This window comes from Kogia breviceps, chromosome 1 (assembly GCF_026419965.1).
Source record: "Kogia breviceps isolate mKogBre1 chromosome 1, mKogBre1 haplotype 1, whole genome shotgun sequence".
Lineage (NCBI taxonomy): Eukaryota > Metazoa > Chordata > Mammalia > Artiodactyla > Physeteridae > Kogia > Kogia breviceps.
In genome coordinates, this window is record NC_081310.1 from 31,296,127 (window position 1) to 31,312,966 (window position 16,840).

Sequence of the window (16,840 nt, forward strand, 5' to 3'; positions counted from 1 at the left end):
ACAAAATTCTAGTCAATTTCTCTCACCAGCTCTTGCTGTGTATAAAGATCTTCTATGCAGGGGCTGAGCATTAGTCTTACACTACAGCTGATGACTAAAGAGCTAAGAGAAAGAAACACAGAAGAAAGCATTTCTTTTTTCTTTATATATCCAACAATACATGGAACTAAACTGTGAGAAGAGGGACAGCTAAGCATATCTTATGTTAGCTTGGTAAATTACAATTTTGTAAACATAACTATTCACCTATAAAGTCTATTAATGTCCTAGTTAACCAATTGTGTATGTCTTCTGTTTGGACAGTCTCTTCTTTTTATACCCATCTTCAAAAGTAACTGTCAATATTAAACCAATTCTGTCTTATTTCTAGCTCCTAGGCATAGTACCTGGCACACAGAAGGCACTTAATAAATGTTTGTTGAACAACTATCTCCATCTTGTGTTTTGTAGCACAGTGCAATCAAAACACCTCCAAAGGCCTCATCACATGCATTTTCTTCAAGTCTACTGAGCACAGAGATCTACATCAAGTCCTTCTGTACCTTTACATGTGGTGGGCCAGAAAGTTTTCAACATTATCTAAAGCATACTCTGGCTGCTGGATGAAACCAAGAATGGAGGTCAGTCAGCTGAGGACTGCAGGAGTCCAGGCAAGAGATGATGGTGGCTTAAAATGGGGTGGTCTAGTGGACACCTTCCAGGGCTCCCCTCTGCAGAACACAATGACTGCTACAGTTTGTCCTGGCACGGATGGCACGTGGTAAAGAAAAGAAGCTGGAAAGCCCTGGGAGGAGGAAGACAGGACTGGGAGATAAATCAAGGTTTCCCCTGTCCCTGTTCAATGGAAGGAATCTAGACACACAATTACATGAAATGTGCTCCAATGGCGATAAGATGGCGATAACATCTGAGCAACTCTAGAGCCTGGAATCTGCATTTCCCAGCCCATCCTTTCAATGGGCACTTGGCTCCTTTTGTCTTATTTTATATTTATATAGTTCTATTGACATTGCAGAAAATGCTGGCTGCCCAGTTATCTGTTGCACATTCCATAAAGTCCTTCAACATCGTACTCAATCGATGACTCAAATGCCTTATTGGTCGAGTAGAGAGTACGAACTGTTTAAAAGTTGCTGGTATCACATTGCTCTAACTCATGAGAGTGTTATCAAGGAAGACCAGCCACAGGGGCGAGCACTTTCCAGAGGGGAGAACCTGCAGCAGCTGGGCCTCAGCTCTCCTGCGCACGCCCCCCACAGTGACGGGAGAGAGGCGGTGCTGCCCCCCTTCCACGCGCGTGCCTTCCTGGCTCATCTCAGTCTCTAGGCTTGCTTCCTGCCGCCACCGCAGGACTAATTCAGTTGGTTTTCAGGTAATCGAATTATATGAAACCCGGGGCCTTGGGTTGTACTGCGGAGACCTGAACGTAAGTACTAATTCAGGTTGAGGTTTAACAAAATTCTGCTTCTCCCACTACCCAGCTTTTAATTCCTTGTTGTCGTGGTGACCTGGCAACCATGTTCTGAGCTTTCCTGCAATTATCTGCACAACTTGGGTCAAAGATCCTTGATTTAACTAGATTCAGCATTCCAGAGCCAAAAATTACTTGTTCAAGGAAGTTTATAGGTATCATTACTATAGTTTTCTTGTGAGATAGACTAAGAAACAGGTAACTACCATATGACTTCTGGTTGACTGATTATAATTCTGAGCTCTACACAATCTTGCTTACTCTCACCCTGCGTTTCTGGTAGGAAAAAAACCAATAGCATGCTCCATTTTCCATTGATCGTATCACAACTCCATTCTGAATAGCCATCGGGTGTCACAGTGTTACCCAACCAAAGCCATTACAGTTGATTGATGAGAACAAGGCTAACTGAAAATTGTGAAAATGACAGGCGCAGTTTTCTCTCTCTCCCCGCTGCTCTGTTGCTGTGTCAGGCAGGCAGAGCTACAGGCACTGCTATTAACGGAGCTTCAGGAATTCTATTTGCTTTACCACCAATTTTTTAAAACCTTAGCATTTTTAAACATTTATTTGAAGGAAGTATTCACGAATAATTGTTTAGAAGGAGTCAGCCCTGGTTACTTCCTGGAGATTCAAACTGACAAGATTTTACATGGTATAAAAACTGATGATTTGGTCAAAGTAGCTAGCCAACAGTCCTGGTACATAATGTTGAACTCAGCATTACATCTTCTTCTTTGTTCAATATCACAGGTAAAAGATAGTTCACTTTCTTCTTTATAATAATATGGTGGTGAGACCAATTAACTGAACAGTTACCAAAAATCCATTTAGACCTTAAAATTAAGAAGCATTACACTGCAGCTATTACTTAAAACAGTAAGTATCTAATCTTGTGTTCCTCTTCTAAAAAAGAAATCTGTCCAAGATCATAAAGAAAAAGATGTAGAGTAAATAAGACATTAAAATTAACTTCCTTTTAATAATCTAAAGCTTGAAGTAAACCCCCTATTCCCCAATATCAGGTAGTACTAGGAAATGTACAGAGGTATTGTTTTTATACAGGAGGGGTGAAATACAGTATCAATTCTTTCACCCTTATCAATTCTCTAGTTCTAACGGCTCAAGAATTTCTTCCCTTGAGAGGAATTAATGTGTTATTCACTAAGGTGCCGAATAACAAGGATCGAATACTCTGCTATTACTCTGTCTCATTCTCACCACTAGAGACAAATCACATTCTGGCTTGATGAGAAGTATGGTTTCAGAATGGGACTATTTCAACATGGAGTGACCTTGATGCAGAGGTGAAGGTGACTGGCCCATTTTTAGGGGGTTTGTGAGGACTCCAGGATATACCCTACCTAGGGATGGGTCCCAAGGTTTCAGACCCTCAAACATGTATAAAGTTAACCCTTTAATCTTCTTTCCATCAGAAGGGTCTTGCCCTTCTGGACAAGGTTAAGACTTGACTTGAACCTCTTTTTGCTTAGCCTAATATACTCATGGCACAAGCTTCATCGGTCTACAGGGGTGGAATGCAGCAGGGAATTTTCCTCAGTGTAAAATTTCCGCTCTTCTATGGCAAAATTGAAAAGATACTGGTTCTCTCAAAGAAGACATAGAGTTAGTTATATAACATTAGGAACTAAAGGCAAAAGATTACAAGTACTTGCTAATCATTCGAGGAAAACATTAAAACATTTACTATGTACCTGGGAGCTACTGTTGAAGTTTTGCTTAAGGGTAAATCAAACAAAACAGTTCCTGTTTGAAACATAACGTTTATTATTATTATTTATTATATAAATATTAACCACAAATATTTCATTCTTTTAAAATTATTTCTACAGCTCCCTCTTGCCTTTTTCTTCCTTCTCCTTTGGCGGGGGTGGGTGGGGGGAGACTGGACCAGGGATGTAGCCATATTTCCTGATTATAACATTATTATTTCAAAATATACATCTATATTCAGTTGCTTTCTCTAACAACTTCACATGCCTAAAATTAGATTCCTCACGCATGGTGAAGTTACCCAGGACCCAGAATTTCTCAGATATAAATGATTCTTTCTTCTTTTAAACAGCTTTGTTTGTTAAAAATCTTGGCATTTAAGTTTCACCCTACTCAAAAGTTGTCTTGGCTTTTTTCCTGCAAATGAAAACAATTTCCATAAATTCCTCATTTCCATATTATATATTTTATGTGCAAACTATAAATGGGTAAAAAGAGAATACCTAGAAAGTCCTCCAAGTGAAATAATTTTTTTAACCTTACTGATGTTAGACAGGAAATCAGTATTTATTTCTTGTCAGAAAAGTTCTTGGCCTTAATATGATGGACTTGAATTTTGACATCTGTGATCTTCTTAATATTCAACAAATCCATTTCAGATAGATGTATGACAAAGCAAATATTATAGGATGTTAACTGCAGAATCTAGGTGATGGGTAAATATGGGTGTACAAATTCTTCCGACTTTTCTGTATGTTTGAAATTTTTCAAAATAAAATGTTAAGAAAATGTTCTTAAAAATCTACTTTACTACGGGTAAATTAAGGCCTAAAAAGTCTTAAATAACTTGCCCAATGTCATGCAATGAGTTAATGGCTGATGTTAGGAAAATACTGAGTTTTGGTAATTCTCAATTTCATCGTAACATTCTAAATCTTAAACCTACGATGCCCTCATGGTATTTTTAAACCATCCATGGTCTGAGTCCTAGATCTAATTATCAAATACATAACTATCACACAGAGCACCATGCTTAAAAAGCAATTAATTGTGCGTAAAGCATGAGTATGAAGAGAGGCAGGGGAGACTACACCCCAAAAATATATTCACGGATTTGATAAAGTCAGGCTAGAAGAGCAAAGAGTAGTAGTAAATAAATGTTATGCTCTAAAACTGAATTTTGCAGAGAGTTATCAGTATGATTTTTCTATGTTTCACTTTTCACCGTCAGCTGTGAACTGTTTCCAAGTGTGAAATCGCCTAAGAGAGGAAGCAAAGCTGTCATTTGACATCTGGGAGCGTGGAGATTGGGCTGTGGTAAAAAGCACTTTGGACTTCTTCAATTTACACACATATTCACCTATAAATTCTCAAGTGTGAGAAGTATTCAATGAGAAATATCAATGTAAATTTCAAGCATTTATAAAGGCTCATAAATCGGGTGGAAACTAAAGGTGAAGGACACACTCATAGGATACCATAACAACTTGTTAAGACTAGAATGGGAAACTTAAGTGATTATGTTAGCAGCATAACTAACATATAAACAATTTTATTCACTTGTCTTAGATTGCATATTAAACTTTCAAATCCAGTCTTTTGTGTTTTATGTGCTTAATAAGTTCTATTTTCTAGCTGCTTTTTTATGATGAGAGACGAGACTGCTAAGAAAAAAATACTGGTAAAAGAAAAAATAAATACTTTCTTGACATTTTATTTTTCCTTTATACTTAAAATACTATAACAAAAAATTTATTCTATATTATGATAAATTAATAGTTCCAATGATAAAGCACATTAAATCTTCTAAATACATGTGTGTTTGTGTGTATATACAAATTGAAATAAAATCAGAGTAACTACAAGGAAGTCCTCTGGAGAAGAATAACCAATTAATTCCAGTTATTCTATAATTCTCCAGATTATTCTATAATCTCTCTTAACAAAAAAATAGAAGAATCTGTCTAAACATCTCTTAATAAAATATCTAAAACTCTCCTCATATGGAAACTAGACAGTGTTATATTTATATCATCATGCTATAAAATCTATTCCCACTTTGGGGACTATTTCTTTGCTCTTTCTTTCCTGAACTCCGTTCTGTGTTTCTGTGGTATGAAAGGAACCCATTTACCATGAATGATGTTTATTTAAAATAAAACCTTTCTAGAGAATCATCCTAGATAATCTAAGGATACAAAGTGAACCTAAAAGGAACGGCTTCTACTTTGAAAACAGGGCTGGGTTTGATCAGTGAATTCGTATTCTCAAGACTCTCTTGATGGGTCTGCAGCTGCAGCCATTTATTTGCTGGCTTTTTCACAGATGTAGACAGAGAAAAAGCTCCATGGTTTTTGTCTTTTTGTTGTTGGACTTATTTTCCTTAATATAAAAAGTGGCAACTTTTTTTTTTTTAAGTTCTTCATTTCACTGTAGAAACTTGTGAACATCGGACATCCCTGGTAGTATACATCATTGAAATGACTATGACTTTTAAAATCTAAGATCGCCAAGTTGGCAGAAACTACACTTAAATAACAGAAGGTGATCATTTGCATTTCAAAATTTATCTATCTTGCTTTTCCCCTCAATTAGACCAAAACATGTTGATTCACAGGTTTCTGTGTGTGTTTTCTTTTTTAAACTTATTTATAGAGCAGAATAATGGCCCCCCTGCTAGTTTGGCATTTGCTCAAGTTTCTGTCCATGTAAATCGAATCTGTTACTGGAAATTTTTCTCAAAATATAAAGGCACATCATCCACAAGATAAAAAGATACACTGCTGATATTATAAAGTACAGGGCAGGTGGATAATGTTTTTAGGACAAATGTGTGATAAGGATTCCCAGGAGGGAGGCGTGGTAGGGGTAGAGGTTGCATGCTGTTCAAACAGAAGTGAATCGTTCTCATCATAATCTTGTGACAACTTTACTTTCTAACCAAACATCAGCTGCTTAACGTGCTTTAGAGTTACTTGGACAAAAATACTAAGGTTAGAGTTGGGAAACAGGAAGGCAAGGGGATGTAGGAGGAGAATTACTTCAACCCTTAGTATTGCAAAGGACAGATCAAAGGATGACTTAGTACTCTATGTCCCCGTGTGTTCATTGATTTGTGATTTTTAAGCATTGAAACATTAGCTTCTTATCATTGCTCCCACCCCTCTGAGAAGAGGAGCAAAGTCTACTTGTATTTCTATCAGTAGCACTGCTATTCAGTTTTGAAACAAACAGTAATTCACAAATTTTTGTTCCAATTCCCCTTGCATTATAAGCAATGGGCAGGAGTACACACACTTAACTGAGTTCTGCAACTGTAGGTTTAAGACCATCTAAATTAGAACACTAGCATCACTTTTCAATTAAGGTCATTACTGATTGAGTTTTATGCTGTTGATAAAACAAATTAATAGGCCCAAGGAATGGAGAGACTTCCCACATTGTTCAATGTATGCCATAATACTAGAACACTTTTGTAACTCACAAAGCTTGAAAGTACAATTCTTTTATGCAAATAATTAAAACAAAGCCCTACTTCAGACTACAGCTTTTTGCAAATGTTAGTGAAGGACAACCGGACGATGACAGCAAAAATCCATTAATGGTAGACTGCCACCTGCTGGTAAACTATGAGAATTGTGATCTCTGGGACCAGCCTTAAAAATTAGCACTTGGAAACTGATCGCTATTCAATTCAGTACACAAAACTGTATTTCAGTACACAAAGTTGAAAGTATGTATTTGCTGATGTATGTAGTATGGTTTTATTCCACATATATTAAAATTCTCAGGAGGTCACATGCTATGAAGGTTAAAGTGAACATGCCTATAGTTTGAAGAAAAATAATCTGCTAGAAAGCCAAAGTACAACCTTACAGATAGCTTTCAACAAGAAAGTAAGAAGAAAAATAGGAAAAAAAGAGTCAGTTATAAACATTAAACTGCCCCATAAACATGTGGTTTTGATGTGAGGTTTATACCGCACTTGACTTCAGGACTTAACAGGTTTTACTTAAAAGAACTCTCGGATTTAATTTTGATCCTAAAACCCTGAAATTCATCATAATTAACATATATTTATTTACATACATTGGTACCTAAAATGTTATTTATAATCAAATTAGAAAGGGGGAGGGTCTGTTAAAAAATAAACCAGATAACCATAATAAAGTGATTTCACTATGAAATTTTTTTGTTATCCCATTAACTGAATCATATTAATAAGATTTCAGGGACTTCCCTGGTAGCGCAGTGGTTAAGAATCCGCCTGCCAATGCAAAGAACACGGGTTCGCGCCCTGGTCCAGGAAGATCCCACATGCCGCGGAGCAACTAAGCCCATGCGCCAAAACTACTGAAGCCCTCATACCTAGAGCCCGTGCTCCGCAACAAGAGAAGCCACCGCAATGAGAAGCCCGTGCACCGCGATGAAGAGTAGCCCCCGCTCGCCGCAACTAGAGAAAGCCCGCACGCAGCAACGAAGACCCAACACAGCCAAAAATAAATATTTATTTTTTTTTGAAAAAAAGATTTCAGAAGCCAGCATAATATTATCTATTTGAGAAAGAAAAAAATGTAGGCATGCTCTATCACCCCTAGGAAGAAATAAAATCAAACAATCCTAATTTGGGGGACGAAAGAGTTAAGAAAACAGTATAACAGTAAGAAGAAAATCTAAATCATTGTTTTCAGAAAATAGTTTTAGTATATTTGCTTTGCAGATTGAAAAACTGTGCTATTTCTCAATACAGAAATAATTCTTAACAATGAAAATTGTAACTAAAAACAATATAGCTCTTTGAATCCTAATTATAATCATTTCCCATTATGCAGGGAAACAATGTTAGCATCAATAATAACGCTGGTTCGCTAGTAGGCATTAAATACTGTATTAATCAACAACTAAGCGTATCATGTCAATACAATCAGCTTGAACCTCCTATGAAAGCCAGAGGGTGACAAGTGAAGCAACTTTGGCCATTCAAAGAGGCTGAATGCTAGGCAAAAGGTGAACAAACTTTAGATTCAAACACAGCCCCATCTGCACTGATGACAGACAGAAACTAACTCAAATCCAATTCATATGCTTAAGAGACCTATAATTATCAGCAAAGGATCTAACACCCCCAGAAATAAATCTCTAATTTTAAAAAAACAAAGACAATACAGTAAAAGTAAGAGAAACCTGTTGTGTCAAATATTTGGTTATTTCAAAACAAGAAAAATATGCTTCCTAAAATTTCTCAAATATGGAAAGAACTCTTTAAAATCTGCTCTAAAATGCCAGGGTGGCACATCACTGAAATCACAACACTGCATTTTTTTTTATTTCAAATTTTATCCATTTTTAGTCTTAGGAATTTTACTCTTTTAGTCATCTACCTCTCACATCTTAAAAATCATCCATTTACTGGGCTTCCCTAGTGGCACAGTGGTTAAGAATCCACCTGCCAATGCAGGGGACAGGGATTCCAGCCCTAGTCTGGGAAGATCCCACATGCCGTGGAACAACTAAGCCCGTGCGCCACAACTACTGAGACTGTGTGCCACAATTACTGAAGCCCACGCGCCTAGAGCCCGTGCTCTGCAACAAGAGAAACCACCACAAGGAGAAGCCCACGCACCACAACGAAGAGTAGCCCCCACTCGCCACAACTAGAGAAAGCCTGAGTGCGGCAACAAAGACCCAACTCGGCCAAAAATTAAATAAATAAATAAATAAATAAGTAGGCAGTCCTCTGTGGCTATGAATGGATAGACAAATGGATAAAGAAGATGTGGTACATATATACAATGGAATATTACTCAGCCATAAAAAGGAATGAAATTGGCTCATTTGTAGAGATGTGGATGGATCTAGAGACTGTCATACAGAGTGAAGTAAGTCAGAAAGAGAAAAACAAATATTGTATATTAACGCATATATGTGGAATCTAGAAAAATGGTACAGATGAACCGGTCTGCAGGGCAGAAACAGAGACACAGATGTAGAGAACAAATGTATGGCCACTAAGGGGGGGGAAAGTGGTGGAGGTGGGGGTGTGATGAATTGGGAGACTGGGATTGACATGTATACACTAATATGTATAAAATGGATAACTAATAAGAACCTGCTGTATAAAAAAATAAATAAAATTCTAAAATTAAAAAAAAAATCATCCAATTAAAGAGGATACTTAAAGGTCCTTTTAAACACTAAGAAGTTGACATTTCTACGAATTCATGGCCAGTTCTAAGAGAAGTATAAACCCATTTAACATCATATACTAACAAATATACATACACACATATACTATGGATTATATAATGATTTTATCCCCCAAATTATCTTTTTAACGGGTTAAAGAGATAACCAAATCCAACATATTGTCAACTGCTAGTGAAAATACAACTTCAATAAAGAAATGAGAGCTGCCAAACTACTTTTCCAAGTGAAACATTTTAGGAGATTGCTCTAACCTGGGGCACAGTACATTCTCTCTATGGCATCGCTGTCACAGGAATCTTCAACCTCACTCCACCTGCTAAAATACGTTAGCTGAATGTGTCCTAAAAACAAAACGACAGGAGAAATCAAAACATTTTTCTCTTCCATTTTCTGCAGAAGTGAACTGTAATTACTCCTTTTGTAGCTAAAAACAGTATCATTAAGAATAATGGCATCATTAAGTACTAGAAGCTATTACTGGGGGTGAATTTGCTGCACTGATAATGAAGCTCTAGACAGGAAATGAAGATACTAATTACAAGATAAAACGCCTACTCAGTTAATTGGAAGCAACAGCGAATAAAAAGAAATGCATTTGCAAAAGTTCCTGACCTCTATCATTCAATAAGATGTTGTTTGGGTTCAAATCGCGGCACACAATTCCCTCTCTATGTAAAGCATCAAGGGCTACCACCATTTCAGCTGCCCATCTTTGAATGCAGCCCTCTGGGATGTAAAACCTGGAGTTTAGTGCTAATTTTTTATCAAGGTCCTCAAAAATCTGATGTATTTCCTTGTCTCCTTCTAGCGCTAACCCACTCTCTGCCTTAGTCTCAGAGTCTCTCTGAAATACAGTCGGCTCCTCTTTAGCCAAATCATCAGTTTGATCTGTAAACAGCAATACTTCTTCAGTTTTTAAAGTGTCTGTATTTATGTTATATTCATTAGCACCTGAGAGTGGGTCAGAAATATGGAATAAGCTTTCTTTTGCGTTGTTTGCTGTTACTGCCGATGCAACCAAGCTAAGTCCTTGAAACTTAGGATCTGAACTGTGTAACAAAGCCATGTCTCCCGCATTACGATGATCATCAGCTGCCACAAATAACATCCCAAGATCTCCCTGTGCATAGTGTTTCTCTGTGATACTATGGGATTTCGGCCCACAGGGATCACTCAGTTCCTCTGTGCCTTTTTCTTCACATGCTTGGCACTGTTCAGTACTAAGCCTGAGGCATAAAACATCAGGTGTTTCCAACAGTTTACTTTCTATTATGCCTATATTAGTCTGTGTGAACTTAGTAGGTCCCATTGCTGCACCATCTTTCACTGGCTCCAATTCACCAGGCAGATTTACAAGAAGATCAGGCCTTCCTTCATCAGTACCACTGACATCATCAAAAGCAGCATCTTTAAAAGAAATAACCGGGACTGAGTCATCTGAGCCCCTGCTAATGGTGTCATGAGCTATAAACTCTACCTTGCTTTCACTAGTACTAAAACTCCTGGGAGTGCTGTCTCCATCAGAAAGAGTGAAAAATGGTTTCAAAGGTTCTGACTTTAGACTATACAATTTTTCTCCAAAATCAAGTCCTAAGAGTTCACTAGTGCTATCCTTACTATCTATTCTAAAGAATTCCATGGGGCTGTTTTTAGATCTACTGAGGGAATCTGATGTTCTTGGAGAACTAACTGCTTCCAGGCCATCATCTCCAGGAAAGAACTTCAGCTCATGGGCTGTCAGCTGTGTGCTGGGGCTGTCACTGTCAGCAGCAAGGTGTGCTGGGAAGTTTTCTATAGCTTTGGTATCAACATCGTTCCTTTCAGTCTTTATGAAAGGCTCCTCATTCAAAGACCCTGGTTCGATCTTTTCTTGCCCATATTCATTGCATAATGTTAAATAACTAGTAGTACATTCTTCTTCTGAACTTGAGCCAGAATCTGGCCATTTTGGAGAGCTGTCTTGCCCGTCATCTTCTTGGTTGCTATCATCTTGAGAGCTTGGAGTAAGACTAGTCTTCAAAGGCAGAACTTTAAGCATGGCTCCACCATCACTTTCTCTGGATTCAAAGCTGCTGCTGTCCTGAGGACTAGATGTTGGCTGTTGCAGTTGAACTTTGGCAAGTGAAGATTTTTTCACTGCTTCGATGTCAAAGCTTTCTTCAGGACTTCTGTTTAGAAACTTACTGATATATGACCAGAGTTTGCCACCTGTGAATAAGCATAACCAAAAAAAAAAAAAAAAAAAGAAATTAAGAACACCAAATTAATGGTTACTTATTGAAGCCATTAGAGAAACAAAAAGTATTCTAATAATCAATCAAAAGCAAGTCAATGATACCCATTAATGTCAAGTATGCTGTAAGAAGCAATTTAATAAAATGCCTTCTTGAAGAATAGTCGAGCTTGGATTTGGGATTCACGACAATGAAGAGTCTAAATAAAATTTTTGCAATGAGGGCTTCCCTGGTGGCGCAGTGGTTGAGAATCCGCCTGCCGATGCAGGGAACACGGGTTCGTGCCCCGGTCCGGGAAGATCCCACATGCCGCGGAGCGGCTGGGCCCGTGAGCCATGGCCGCTGAGCCTGCGCGTCCAGAGCCTGTGCTTCGCAACGGGAGAGGCGACAACAGTAAGAGGCCCGCATATCACAAAAAACAAAACAAAACAAAAAAAAACCAAAAAAAAAAAATTTTTGCAATGAAAAAAAAAACTAAATAACTAAATAAAATACTTTCTTATTATTGCTGACTGGTGAGTACAGTTTCAAGCATATCTCCTAATATCAATTATTTTTAAATGACAACCTATTTCTTCCTTTGAAGAGAAATTGGTTGTAACAAATACTAATATGAAATTTCACAGCTAAAATTCTACTTTAAAGTTAAACATAATTTACTCTAGAAACGTCTATGTTCTGCTCTGTTTATTAATAATTTTATCAAGCATGGCCACCGAAGCTCTACTGACTAGAAACAGTATTACAAAAAAAAAAAAAAAAAAAAAAGAATAGTTAAATTTGATTCAGAAATCTTAAAACCAGTAATTGTGGGAACATACTTTGTAAAGATATAACTATTGCTCCCCAAAATAGGAAATAATACATCAAAAATGAAACCCTGTACTAATAAGGAGAAAGCAATTTTTTTCAGCACATTTTTAAATGTCATTATTAAACATCATATACCAAGGGGAACTAAATCTTAGGGGAAATAATCACTGACAGTCAATTATATATGTAAAAAGGTCAATGGAAGCATCCAAAATATCTTTCTCTCCTTGGCATTTCATTTCACTTAGAGGAACTCAATAAATACATAAAGTGCCCAATACCGTGCCCAGCATACAGTAATGCTATAAAGGGTAACTGCCATAATATTAATCCTAGGCTACTCAGACATCTTCTTCTACCAGTGATCTAGTTAACAATCTTATCCCATTTTGATAATAATTAGTGGTATAGAACATTGTGGTGTTTAACTTCCCTCTTGCTTCTTCTTAGCTAACTTTCTGTCATCTCTAGATTATACTCGGTGTCTCATATTTCTCCATATTCAAACTAAAGTTTAAAGATTCATATATGGCTTTGAAATTCACTCACTCACACACAAAAGAAGCTATGCATCGATTCTATCTTTTTTTATTCTTTTGACAACAATAACCACATTCCTCTTATCACAAATACCTCCATTGTGGCACACTAACAGTAATGCCTGCCCTTAAGCTGGGGTTCTTGTATGCAGTCCAAATAAAATGATGTATATCGTCCAACTGTCCTGCTGTGAGGACAGGACTAAGTCTTTTTCATCTTTATAGATCTACTGCCTATACAGTGTGCAGGACATGATAGGCAATCACTCAATGCTTGTTAACTCAAATCATAACTTATCAGAATGGGATATGCCATCACAAAGGAGACACTATCTACAGCTGTCAAGTTCCAGTGATCAGCAAGAACAGTACCTAGCAAAGTTCTAAGAAAAGTCGCATTCATTCTTAGGCTAATTCATCCTGGATGAGCTGCCCAAATCTAAAATTTAATGTGCTTAAATTCTTTATTTTTGCTCCCCAAATCACTTCGTCTTTCTGACTTCAGAGCTACTGAGGCACAAAAACTTGCACTATTTTCTCTCCTTTGTTCTTCCTATATCTGACAAGTTTCCAAGTCCTATAAGATCTACCCATGTTTCCCACAGTCTTCCTCTTCTTTTAATTCCTTTGACCACTCTGTGTTTCTTGGAATAATGTTATAGCTACAACTAGACCACTACTTTCAGTCCTTCCTGTATCACTCTATCATACTAACTACTGCCCAAGTAATCTTCCATTTTAGCACAGATCTTATCATGTCATTTCTCCAAGAACCCAAACCCTACCCCCACCCCGCCCACCTACTGAACGATGTACCAACTCCATATAGGCATTTGGACCCTTAGTAATACGGTATCAACCATAATTTGTACCTCTCCCTCAACTCATCACACATTTCACCTGAATAGAATTTCTCCACATATAACCCATGCTGGGCCTTTGCTCAAACTATACCTACCACTTAGAATTGTCTTTCCTATTAGTCTCCCCAATATCTGCTTGTCAAAATCCTACCCATTCTTGATGGTCCTTCAGAATTTGTTTTCTTTTATCAGTTTTTTTTACATACCCTCACCGTATACAACTCCTATCTTCTCAGAATCCTCTGTATCACATCATCCCTCTTATGACATTTACAACACTCTATTTCATACTAATATTACTTTTATGCTTTCATTAGCTCTTTTAACATACTGCAGGGTCTTCATAACTGCAAGGAGAGGAGTCTGTCTAGCATGTAAAATAACAGGAATTAAATATTTATTGAATTGAGTTATAAAAAGATGACATCTTTACAAATTTTTTGAAAACCTTTCAAGGAAAAGTTTATACAAATTAAAAATGTCACTATTTTTGGTCATACTTTCTTCTTATTCTAAAACAGATACATGGTTTTATTATTTCTTAAAAATTTAATATAGAAAAGGACACAGAACAGCAAAAAATTCAGAGTATATAAATCACCCATAAACACTATTAACCATTAGTACATTTATCTTCTGACTTTTCACAACTAACATCTTACCATAAACATTTGCTAATTTCATGAGAATATGAACTTGAAAGGCTATACAGCATATCCATGAGATAGATAGATATGATGTGTTTAATGTTCCTCTATTGTTGAACATCTAAGTTGCTTCTAGGCTTTTACTATTAGAATTAAAGTAATGTATACTTTAGCTTACAAATACTTAACACCTCTGATTATTTCATCAGGACACAACACCAGAAATGAAAGTGCTGGGTTAGGAAGTATGAATATCTTTAATGCTTCTGATATGTGTCGTTAAATTGCTTTACAGAAAAGCTGTACCAGAATCCACTCCTACAAGCGACGTATATTAGTGCCATCTTCATAGCATCTTACCTATATTGGATATTAGCAAGTTTACCAATTTGATTAATCAAACATGGCATCTTATTTAATTCCATTCTTTTCATTATTAGATTAAAATTTTTTAATGTAATTGTTGGCATTTTCTTTATGGAAATTCGTTACTAGCCTAAAAAAGTACTCTAATGTGAAGTATAAAAACTGCATTTTCCAGAGAGAAAAAAACTGTTTTAGCTCTTACCATTCCTTTTTGGGGGCCAAGTTAGATTTAATGCTCAATGTGGAGCTATAGAAACAAAAATTTGGTCCTATGACATACTTTTTTCAATTACAAAATCATGAAAACCACATAACTTACAAAAATACATAATTCCCCTGAAGTTTCTTTCCACAGAAGCTGAGTTCTACTTTCTACAGAGTTAAGATCAGGCCTAATACACAAACTTACACAAATGTCACCATTATTACTGTAACATTAATAATATTAACCTAAAAAATAGCCTGTTATTGCTAAATCACAAAATATAAATAGAAAATATCTAAAATATTTATAATTTTTAATACTCTAAGAATATAAATGACACTTTTCTAAGCCCTGTTGAAGCACATAAAATTGCATATATTAGCTACTTTAAGCTATGAAAATAGCAATCCATAAGGTTTAATAAAAACTCTTTTTGTCTCTCTTTAGATTTTCATCTATTGGTTTTCTGCAGGATTACAAAGAAAATCTTTTCAATTTACTTGACCAGAATTGTAATTTAAATTTAATACATATGATAAAATATTGATGGACCCATGATCAAAAATCATCTTTTGACCCAGCAATTCTACTTCAAGAAATTTGTCTTACAAATAATTCTCAAAACAAACCAAAATAAAACAAAAATGCACATATATAGGGACTTAAACAACAGTAGACAGGGGACTACTTAAATCAATTATGGTAAATCTGCACAACCAAATACCTTGTATGTATTCAAAAATAAACAAACAGCAATATTGCAAACACTTAGTATTTACCATGTACTGGGCACTATTATAAGTGCTTTACATATACTATTTAATCCCCACATCTACCCTATGTAATGATTACAGTTAATTACATAATTATTATGTAATTCTTATTATCCCTGTTTTACAAATAAGGAAACAGAGGTATAGAAAGGCTAAATAATTTTCCCAAGGTCACACAACTAGTAAATTGTGAGCCAGCCCTGGCTCTAAGATCCTTCTCCCCCACCCCGCCACCTTAATTTTTATTTAATTATTTATTTATTTTTGGCTGCGTTCGGTCTTTGTTGTTGCTGTGCGCGGGCTTTCTCTAGCTGTGGCGAGAGGGAGCTACTCATCTTTGTGGTGTGCAGGCTTCTCACTGCAGCGGCTTCTCTTGTTGCGGAACACGGGCTCTAGGCGTGCAAGCTTCAGTAGTTGTGGCTCACGGGTTTAGTTACTCCAGGGCATGTGGGATCTTCCCGCACCAGGGCTCGAACCCATAGCCCATGCATTGGCAGGTGGATTCTTAACCACTGTGCTATCAGGGAATCCCTAAGATCCTTCTTTTTAATCACTATACTATACCGCCTCTCTCAGTGGACTCCTATATGTACTGATAAGGAAAGATGTCCGAAGTACACTGTTAGGGTGGGGGGAAAAGCAAGCTACAGAACAATATGTAAAATGAATTTATGTTTTTAAAAAACAGGGACTTTCCTGGTGGCTCAGTGGATAGGACTCCGCGCTCCCAACGCAGGGGGCATGGGTTCGATCCCTGGTCAGGGAACTAGATCCCTGCACGCCGTGGCTGAGGGTTCATGTGCCACAACTAAGGAGTCCCCGCAACGCAACTAAGGAGCTGGCAAACTGCAACTAAGGAGCCTTGGAGCTGCTACTAAGGAGGCTGCGTGCTGCAACTAAGACCTCATGCAACCAAATAAATAAAAATAAATAATTTTTTTTAAAATCAGACAGATAGGGGGGAGAAGTATATGTTTATATACACAGG

General features: G+C 36.9%; 1 protein-coding gene across 5 annotated transcripts in view; it reads right to left on the reverse strand.

The window, feature by feature from the left end:
* Window positions 1–16,840, reverse strand: part of RPS6KC1 (ribosomal protein S6 kinase C1) — a 232,629-nt gene that overhangs the window by 27,300 nt on the left and 188,489 nt on the right. For all 5 annotated transcript variants that reach the window (XM_067029882.1, XM_067029876.1, XM_059073278.2 and 2 more), the window contains 2 exons: window positions 10,025–11,620; window positions 9,664–9,753 (listed from right to left, as the gene is read on the reverse strand). In XM_067029882.1, coding sequence (XP_066885983.1) covers window positions 9,664–9,753; window positions 10,025–11,620 — 1,686 coding nt within the window. The remainder of the gene's footprint in view (window positions 1–9,663; window positions 9,754–10,024; window positions 11,621–16,840) is intronic.